This window comes from Myotis brandtii, unplaced genomic scaffold (genome assembly GCF_000412655.1).
Source record: "Myotis brandtii unplaced genomic scaffold, ASM41265v1 scaffold1052, whole genome shotgun sequence".
NCBI lineage: Eukaryota > Metazoa > Chordata > Mammalia > Chiroptera > Vespertilionidae > Myotis > Myotis brandtii.
This window is the reverse complement of record NW_005353545.1, coordinates 646,475-656,650: the sequence shown is the minus strand read 5'-3', so window position 1 is coordinate 656,650 and position 10,176 is coordinate 646,475. Positions and strand designations below refer to the sequence as shown.

Here is a 10,176-nt window from a genome sequence, read left to right as displayed (position 1 = left end):
AAGAGGAAGAAGAAGAAAAAGGTAAAGATACAAATTATGAACAACAAATACACATCTATCAACAAGTGACTCTAAAAATCAAGTGAATAAATAATCTAATGAACAGAATAAACTGGTGAATATAACAGAATCAGGGGCATAGAAAGGGAGTGGACTGACTATTCTCTGGGGGAAAGGGGTGTGGGGATGCAGGAAGAGACTGGACAAAAATCGTACACTTATGGATGAGGACAGAGGTGGGGGGTAAGGGCAGAGGGTGGGATGGGAACCGGGTGGAGGGGAACTATAGGGGGGAAAAAGAGGAACAACTGTAATAATATGAACAATAAAGATTTAATTTAAAAAACAAAACTGACTGGAGGAGCCGTAGCTGGTTTGGCTCAATGGATAGAGCATTGGTTTGCAGTCCCAGGTTCCATCCCAGTCAAGGGCTACAGTCCAGGTTGTGGATTTGATCCCCAATAGGGGGTGTGCAGGAGGCAGCCGATCCTGATTTTCTCTCATCGTTGATGTTTCTTTCTTTCTCTCTCCCTGCCTCTCTCCCTGTCTCTCTCCCTCTCTCTCTCTCTGTCTCTATCTCTCTATCTCTCTATCTCTCTATCTATCTCTCTCTCTTCTCTCTCTCATCAATAAAAATGTTAAAAAACACAAGACTCTAAAAAAACAACTGACTGCAGGAAATAGGCCTGTTTCTACAGTGGTTGTTATACAAAATATATAAGTTTCTGGTGTGACTTGTGCTCTGCACCTTTCCCCCTTGACATTCCAAAGCTTCCTACCAGTGGCTGTGGGTACTCATTTTATAAATGGGAAACTGAGGCACCAAGACCCTGTTGTACCAGTAATTACACACAGCAGTGGTTGTTAGGAGTTGCCCTTCTCTTCCCTGGCCAGGTGGGAGGTATGAGAGAGACTGAGTGGATGGGGGAAGGGAGACAGGGCTGTGTAGTGTTTTCCCCAAACCCTGGAGTAGGAGGAGGAGGAGAAGATGCTCAGGACAGAACCATTAGATAAGTGGGTACCTCTCCAGAGCTGCTGAAAAACTGGAAGTGAAAAAGTCTTTGGTGGAGAGGCAAAGACTGTGCCGCCAGGTGGGAGGTGGGTAGAAGCAAGGCCAGTTTTGCTAGGAGGGAAAAGCCTGATCTGGAGGCCTAGTCAGAAATCACACTTTAGTAACTCGGTGATCTCCAGCGGCAACCGCTGGGCTAGGGAACAGGTTGGTCGGGAACAGGGAGCCGTCCAGGACAAAAGCTCATCATTTGCTGCCTGTTCATTTCCAGCTGCTCCCCAACCTCGTGTAGCTGTAGCACCAGTCTCCTTGCTCAGCTATCATAGTCGGGGTTCACCAGGGTCATCATGGGCATGCTGTTCACCCTTAATTAATCAAAGATGCTGCAGGTAAAGGTGACATAACAGACCCAGCCTTACGGCAAGCATGTGCGCAGCTGCTCCTGAGCCTGGTACTCCTGCTGCAGCTGGTTGAGGAGTCCATGCCGGAAGACACTATGGCCTGCGTGCTTGCTCTCTGCTTGAATCACGGCATAGTACATGTGTCCTGCTTCCTTGCTGAACATGCGGTCCTGCAGGGAATGGGCCACAATCACATTGGCCACAATCTGCAACTCCACGGCACATGGATCTTTAAGTGTTGGCTTCAGCAGCTGCTGGGTCTCTGCATCAGAAAACTGGATTTTATACTCCTCTCCATCAGGCTCCCCCATGACCATCGACCCCAGAAGCTCTTTACTGGGGCAGAGTTAGTGACAGCACCTGCCCCCACCGGTGCCAGCCTGGGAGCCCAGAGGCCATTTGACCAGCATGGTGCGGCAACCACTTTGGGCCACTGCTATAGTTTCATTTTTTTGCATGTGTCTGTCCAACTTTCCCAACACTGTTTATTGAAGAGACAGTCTTAACTCAATTGTATGCTCTAACCTCCTTTGTCAAATATTAATTGAATGTAATGGCTTGGGTCAATTTCTGGGGTCTTTTCTGTTCCATTGGTCTATTTGCCTGTTCTTATACTGGTACCAGGCTGTTTTGATTACAGTGGCTTTGTAGTATAGCTTGATATATGCTATTGTGATTTCTCCAACTTTGTTCTTCTTTTCTCAAGAATGCTGCAGGTATTTGGGGTCTCTTTGGTTCTGTATAAATTTTTGGAGTATTTGTTCTAGATCTGTGAAATATGCTGTTGGTATTTTCATAGGGATTACATTGAATCTATAGATTGCTTTGGATAGTATGGACATTTTAATGATGTTGATTCTACCAGTCCATGAACACAGTATATTCTTCCATTTGTTTATATCTTCTTCTATCTCTTTTTTCAACATCCTGTAATTTTCCAAGTACAGGTCTTTTGCCTCATTTGTTAAATTTATTCCTACATATTTTAATTCTTTTGGTGCAATGGTAAATGGGATTGTTAGTTTAGTGTTTCTTTCTGAGAATTCATTATTGGTATATATAAAAGCCATCTATTTTGGGGTGTTGATTTTATATCCTGCTATATTGCCAAATTCATTTATTAACTCTAGTTTTTTTGTATAGTCTTTAGGGTTTTCTATTTACAATATAGTGTCATAATGTGAATAATGAGAGTTTTACTTCCTCCTTTCCAATTTAGATATCTTTTACTTCTTCTTCTCTGAGTGCTGGCTAGGACTTCCAGTACTACCCTATATAATAAAAGGCCAATATGCAAATTATCCCTTTATCCAGAGTTCAACCAGGGGACGATGCTGCTTGGCCAACCACCCGCAGCCCGTCCCCCTGGCCGGCCCCGGTCTCAATTGTCCCCACTATCCTGATCGGGGCCAGGGCCAGCCGCCCAACCATACTCGGCCCCTCCTCCCAGCCGGCCCCACCCCTGATTGTGCCCCCCATCCCAATCGAGGGTGGTACAGCTGACCAATCTCCTGCGGCCCCTACCCCTGGCCTACCCTGCCCGATGGGCCCTGATCAGGGCGGGCCGACCGAACCCCACCCATGCACAAATTTGTGCACAAGTCCTCTAGTGTTGAATAAGAGTGGTGAAAACAGACATCCCAGTCTTGTTCCTGTTCTTAGGGGAAAAGGTTTTAGTTTTTGCCCAGTGAGAATTATGTTCGCTGTATGTTTGTTATATATGGCTTTTATCATATTGAGATATGCTCTTTCTAATCCCACCTCGTTGAGAATTATTATCCAAAATTGGTGTTGGATTTTGTTAAATGCTTTTTCTGCATCTATTGATATGACCATGTGATTTTTGTCTTTCAATTTGTTTATGTGACATATCACCTCAATTGATTTACAGCTGTTGTACCAGCCTTGCATCTCTAGAATAAATACCACTTGGTCATGGTGTATGATCTTTTTAATATGTTGCTGGATCCTATTTGCTAATATTTTGTTGAGGATTTTAGCATCTGTGTTCATCAGGGATATTGGCCTGTACTTCTCTTTCTTTGTAGTGTCTTTATCTGGTTTTAGAATAGGATAATGCTGGCCTCATGAAAAGAGCTTGGAAGTGTTCCTTCCTCTTAAATTTTTTGGAATAATTTTAGGAGTATAGATGATAGTTCTGCTTTGAATGTTAGGTAAAACGTCCCTGAGAAGCCTTCTCGACTTGGACTTTTGTTTGCTAGGAGTTTTTATTGTTGCTTCTATTTCATCAGTTGTTATTGGCCTATTCAGTTTTTCTGTTTCCTCCTGATTTAGTTTTGGGAGATTGTAATTTTCTAGGAATTTGTCCATTTTATCCACATTGCCCAGCTTTTTGGCATATAGTTCATAGTATTATCTTACAATCCTTTGTATTTCTATGGTGTCAGTGGTCACTTCTCCATTTTCATTTCTGATTTTATTTATTTGAGTCCTCTCTCTTTGTTGTTATCCTTTCAAAGAACCAACTCTTGGTTTCATTGGTGGGTTTTTTTGTATTGTTATTTTTTAGTTTCTATGTTACTGATATCTGCTTTAATTTTTATTATTTGTCTCCTTCTACACTGTCCACCAACACAGCAGCTACAGTGTTGAGTGGGATCGGGCTGAAACCGACTCTCCAACATCCTCCGAGGTGTCCCGGATTGCAAGAGGGTGCAAGCCAGGTCGACAGACTCCATTGGTGCACGATCAGGGTCAGGGAGGGATTCAGGTGGTTGGCCAACCGGGGAGGGACTGCGGGTGGGCTCCAGGGCATGTCCAGCCCATCTTGCTAAGTCCCAGTTGGCTGGACACCAGCAGCAAGCTAACATACCAGTCAGAGCATCTCTTCCCTGGTGGTCAGTGCACATCATAGCAATCGGTTGAGTGGCCTTAGTATATCATTAACATATTACGCTTTGATTGGTTGACTGGACGACCAGACACTTAGTATATTAGGTTTTTATTATCCTATCTAATAAAAGACAAAAAGGGTAATTGACCATACCTTCGCTACGCTTCCCAGGCTAATCAGGGTGATATGCAAATCAAAGATGGCGGTTAATTTGCATACTAGGCTCTAAGCGGTGGAATGAAGCCAAACGTACTCGAAGCCTGCTGAGCAGCGAGGCCTCAAGCCCCCGGGATCAATGGAGCCACGAGGCCTCACGGCTGGGGCGGGGAGGTGCTCTGGCCAGAGCCCAGCCAGAGCGAAGGCCTGGGTCCCAGGTGCCAGAGAAAAACTGGTGCCAGCAGCAGCCAAGGGAAGGGGAGGCTTATTGCACGAATCTCTTCGTGCAACAGGCCTCTAGTATAGGATATTTGCTGATTTCAGGGAGGAAGGGAGAGAGGGAGAGAGAAGTAGAAAAATCTATACTAATAATAGAGGAATATGCAAATTGTCCAGGACGCCGTCACAGTAACAGTAATGACCAGCAGGCTGCGTGGGGTGACCAGGCTTGTCGGGGGGGCAGTTAGAGATGACCAGGCCGGTGGGGTGTGGCGGGGCAGTTGGGGGTGACTAGGTTGGCGTGGGGGTAATTAGGGGCAACCAGGCTGGCAGGCAAGTGAGCAGTTAGGAGCCAGTGGTCCTGGATTGTGAGAGGGATGTCCAACTGCCAGTTCGGGCCTAAACTGGTAGTTGGATATCCCCTGAGGGGTCCTGAATTGGAGAGGATTTCGCACAAATTTCATGCACCGGGCCTCTAGTCCTATATAATAAAAGGCTAATATGCAAATTGTCTCCTTAACCAGGAGTTCGGCCGTGAATTTAACTGGGAGTTCGAGCAGGGTCAGGGCTGGCCAGTTGGCCAACTGCTCGCAGCCCCTCACCCTGGCCAGCTCCACCCCCGAATGGCCCCCCTCACCCCAATCGGGGGCGGGGCTGGCCTGCCAACTGCCCATGGCCCCAATTATGGAGGGCTGGCTGGACCCCACCTGTGCATGAATTCATGCACCAGGCCTTTAGTCAATGGTAAAAGAGAATCATTTATCAGCTGCTTCCTGCATGCTCCCCATTGGGGATCAGTCCCGCAACCTGGCATGTGCCCTTAACCTGATTCAAACCCGGAACCCTTCAGTCCACAGGACGATGCTCTATCCACTGAGCCAAACCAGCTAGGGCTTCATTTGTTTACTTGTTTTTTTGGTGACTGCTGAATGCACAAATTTACTAGACCTATTCAGAATAAATTTAAAGTTACTATAATACATATTGAAAACTTTTCTGTGATATTAGACTTTTCACACATACTTAATTTATACAAATGTGTCTACATAAGTAAAAACATGTAAACTAATTTGTCTAAATTTTAATGTACACATTTAGAAAAACCTTTTTTATGTAATGCACTTTTGGCTCTAAGGGACACCCCCTTGCCCTAATTAGTTCATTATCTTGAGATTTTAGTATAGTAGCTTTTTTGTGGGATTAAAAATCATCTGCTTCCTATACAACTTTTTAAATGAGAATGTCTATATATAGAAAATAAAAGTGAAACAGAGACTGTGATTTTTAGGGGGGACTACATGGAGGTGTGTATGTATGTATACATCAGGGATTTTTTTTATCTACTTAGTCTTAATCTTATCCTTATAAAATCATATTGTTTTTCTCTGAATTTCGTTTTTTATTTTACTTACTAAAAAGAAATCTTCACCCTACTTTTGAGTATTTATATTTTCACAGTGTATTTAAGGCAGCATTTGATAGTCATATTACAGGTTCTGAGTCAAAAATGAGAACTAAGAACCTTAAATTTCCTCTTAAATTATAAATAGTATTAAGGCTGTACCTTTATGGTTTCTTATGACCACTGGTACAACAATATGAATTTAAATTGAGTTTACAGCATATAGATCCTGGTGCTGTTAGTAAACATTGAAAATTGGAATGCCTCATTATTTTTATATTTAAAAACACATGCCTTTTTTTTCTGCTTTTAGGTTATGAAATGGTCTATGCAAGATGGTCTGTCCTTGAGTTAAGATTTTTAAGGCTGACATATGCTGGCATTTTATCTTCTATAAGTGGACTATAATTTCTTCTCTTACAACAACCACATAAACAGATACAGTAGCAAAGATCTGTTCTGTGTCCAGTATGACAGCCACGACTCGTGGCTCTCCAATAGGAGGGGATGACAGCCAGGGCCATACTCCTGATGGACAGTCTCAGCCTCCTTTCCAACAGAATCAGGTAGGACATCAAGGCTTTGTTATTCTGGGTGCTAAACAATGTCACACACCGTGAATAATTTGTAAAGTTATCATCAAAGCTATTGTCATTGTAAGTTACACTTAAACATTATTGAGACTCTTAGCAACTGGAAACCTACTGTACATGTTTGAGAGTGTACTTTTGCTTTTGTTTCTTTTTTATGTAAGACCTTGTGTGTGAATTTGAGGGCAAAAACATAAAAGCAGTCATTGTACCCTTTAGTTATAAGCACACTAACCTTATGACTCTGACTAAATAATATAATATGTAAGCCTTAGTTGCAGTGTCAAAGTTTTATGCATGCCTGCATGGAAATCTTTTTTTTTCCCTTTGGAATTATTTGTATATGATAAATGGAAAATAATTGTAAAAGGCTTAACATTAGTCCTTTATTTCTGATTTTGGTAATTTTTACTTGTTCAGTTTTAGGAAGGATTAATCAATTTTATTACATTGTGCAAATTATTCTCTTTGTTTTGTATTTTCATTTGTATATGTTATTTTTAATCTTTATCAGTTCACTCCTTTGGGTTTGGTTTGCTATTTTCTGGTTTCTTATTAAGGCAATTTAGATAATTAATTGTACAGCTTTTTGTTTTCATATTTTCTAAATACTGTAAATCTTGCCAAATCACATTCCATGACTTTTGATGTGTTTTCTATCTCCTGTCATTTAGTTAACATCTTTTAAAATTTGTGCTCTCATTCTTCTGGGATGTTAAGAATTTTTTTAAAATTTTATAACATGTGCTTCATTTTTAAGCAGTTGGAAGATTTTCTACTCAAATCCTTTATGGACAGAGACTGTATTTTGTTAGTGATGTCATTACTTGAAAATCTATTAAGGCATTGCCCAGCATATTTTAATTTACTAAGTACTTGAAGAAAAATTATATATTACTAGAGGCCTGGTGCATGAATTCGTGCACAGATGGAGGCCAGCCGGGGAGAGGGGCCACAGGCAATTGGCCAGCCAGCACCGCCCCCTGGTCGAATTCCCAGTCAAGGGACAATTTGCATATTAGCCTTTTATTATATAGGACTAGAGGCTCGATGCACAAAATTCGTGCAAGAATAGGCCTTCCTTCACTTGGCTGCCGGCACCGGCTTCCCTCCAGCACCCAGGACCTGTGCTTCCCTCCGTTCACTGGCAGGCACCCATGTCCTGGGCTTTCCTCTGTCCACCAGCAGGCACCCGGGACCTGGGCTTCCCTTGCAGCCCCAGCTTCATCCTGAAGGATGTCTAGTCTAATTAGCATATTATGCTTTTATTATTATAGATGATGTGGCATTCATTGTACATGTCAGTTGAGTTATTCGCAGTTTGCTCATTATACTTAACATATGTTCCAAATAGCCTTGTTTTGTTCTGTTTTAAATCAGTTGATTTTGTCCTAGCCAGGTTTGCTCAGTGGATAGGGCATCAGTCTGCAGATTGACGGGTCCCAGGTTCAATTCTGGTCAAGGGCACATGCCCGAGTTGCGGTCTTTGTAGGGAGCATGCAGGAGGCAGCCTATCTGATTCTTTCTGATCATTGATGTTTCTCTCTACCTCTCCCTTCCTCCTTGAAATCAATAAAAATATATCCTATATAATAAAAGGCTAATATGCAAATCAACTGAATGGCAGAATAACCAGTCACTGACCCGCACTGACCACCAGGGGGCAGATGCTCAATGCAGGAGCTGCCCACTGGTGGTCACTGTGCTCCCACCGGGGGAGTGCCGCTCTGCCAGAAGCACTGAGCCAGGTTCTCGGCTGGTGAGCACAACAGTGGTGTCGTTGGGAGCCTCTCCCGCTCCATGGCAACACTAAAAATGTCCGACTGCCGGCTTAGGCTTGTTCAAGTGGGGAGCAAGCGTAAGCCATTAGTTGGACATCCCCCAAAGGCTCCCAGACTGCGAGAGGTTGCAGTCCAGGCTGAGGGACCCCCTCCCCCCCCCATGAGTACAAAATTTCATGCATCGGGCCTCTATTTTAAAAATAAGTAAATAAATTAGGTGTTTTATTACTAGTTAAGACAGCTGTTAATCACTACCTGGAACTGTGGTCTTACCCATTTCACTGTTTTAGTAATTCTAGCTAGATATATTTTGAACTTACAAGATGCATGCAAAATTGAAAATAGTGTTTTATTTATTTTTGTGTGTGTGATTGGCCCATTAACTAAAGAGACATCTCTTTAATCTCCAGTAATTCTTGCTACCTTAAGATCTCACACATAGTGGTGGTCATAAACTTACTTTATAGTTGTATTCTATAAAGTAAGTATATAGTTGTAATGCAAATATAGTACAGTAATAAATAACACATGAATAAACTGTGTTTTGTATACTCACAATTGTAAATCTACATTTGTGTATTCTTGTGTTAGTATAACTTTACTATGTTTTAGGAGAGGGAGGAGGGTTATTATTATGAGGGATGTCGTTTCCTGTCCTTACATTTAAAGTGCTTACTATTTATGTTGTCTTTTATAAATTACCCTAAATCCAATCATTTTAAATTGTTCTCATTTTATTTTTGTTTTTATTTTTTAATATGCTTTTATTGTTTTTCTTAGAAAAAGAGAGGAAGGGAGAGGGACAGAAAGATAGAAATATTGATGAGAGAGAAGTATCAATCGGCTGCCTCCTGCATTCAACCTGAGCATGTGCCCTGACTCGAAATCCAACCCATGACCTGGTTCATGGTTCACTGAGCCATGCCAGCCAGGCCTTTTTTCATTTTTCATAGGCTTTTTAGTTTTTCGGTTCACAATAGAGTTGAATAGAATGTACAGAGTTTCCATATGCCTGCCCCTAATCATTTATCCTCCTTCACCAGAATGGTATGTTAAAAATCAGTGAAAGAAACCACATTGACACATCGTTATCACACAAGCTGTAGTTTATGTTACACTTCACTTTTGTATATTCTGGATTTTCTACAAATGTTTAGTTTTATTGATACACTGTTATAATTTTATCACTGCCTTAAATACTAGTCCTTTCATTCCTCCCTTCCAGAAACCCTGGGCCATGACTGTTTTTTTTTATCTGGCTTTATAGTTTTGCCTTTTCCAAAATATAATATATTTTAAATCAGAAAGTAGCATTTTCAGATTGGCTTCTTTCAGTTAGTCTTATGCATTTAAAGCTTTTCTCTGTTTTCATAGCTTGATAGCTCTCTTTAAAAAAACACACAGACATTTTATTCGTTGTATGCCTGAAGAATATCTTGGTTCTTGGATGCTTCCAAGTTTTAGTACTTTTGAATAAAGTTAATATAAACATCCACCCATATTCAGGTTTTTGGGGGGACATAAATTTTCAATTTATTTAAATAAACCCCTATGCATGTGATTGCTGGATTGTATGATTACAGTATGTTTAGTTTTTGGTGTTTTTTTTTGTTTTGTTTTGTTTTTTCCTGGCCTAAATAGTTTATTTTTGTGGACATTGGTGAGAGTTTGGTCTTGTATTTATTTATTTACTTATTTTTTTATTCTTTAAATTAATAAATCTTTATTGTTCAGATTATTACAGATGTTCCTCTTTTTTCCCCC

At 41.4% G+C, this 10,176-nt stretch overlaps 1 protein-coding gene and 1 pseudogene across 1 annotated transcript in view; one reads left to right on the top strand and one right to left on the bottom strand.

Moving 5' to 3' along the window:
• Positions 1–10,176, top strand: part of LOC102261911 (probable ubiquitin carboxyl-terminal hydrolase FAF-X) — a 292,998-nt gene that overhangs the window by 33,675 nt on the left and 249,147 nt on the right. Inside the window, exon 2 of the mRNA XM_014540284.1 lies at positions 6,355–6,607. Coding sequence (XP_014395770.1) covers positions 6,512–6,607 — 96 coding nt within the window. The 5' untranslated portion in view covers positions 6,355–6,511. The remainder of the gene's footprint in view (positions 1–6,354; positions 6,608–10,176) is intronic.
• On the bottom strand, positions 988–1,987 carry LOC102263140 (annotated as a pseudogene).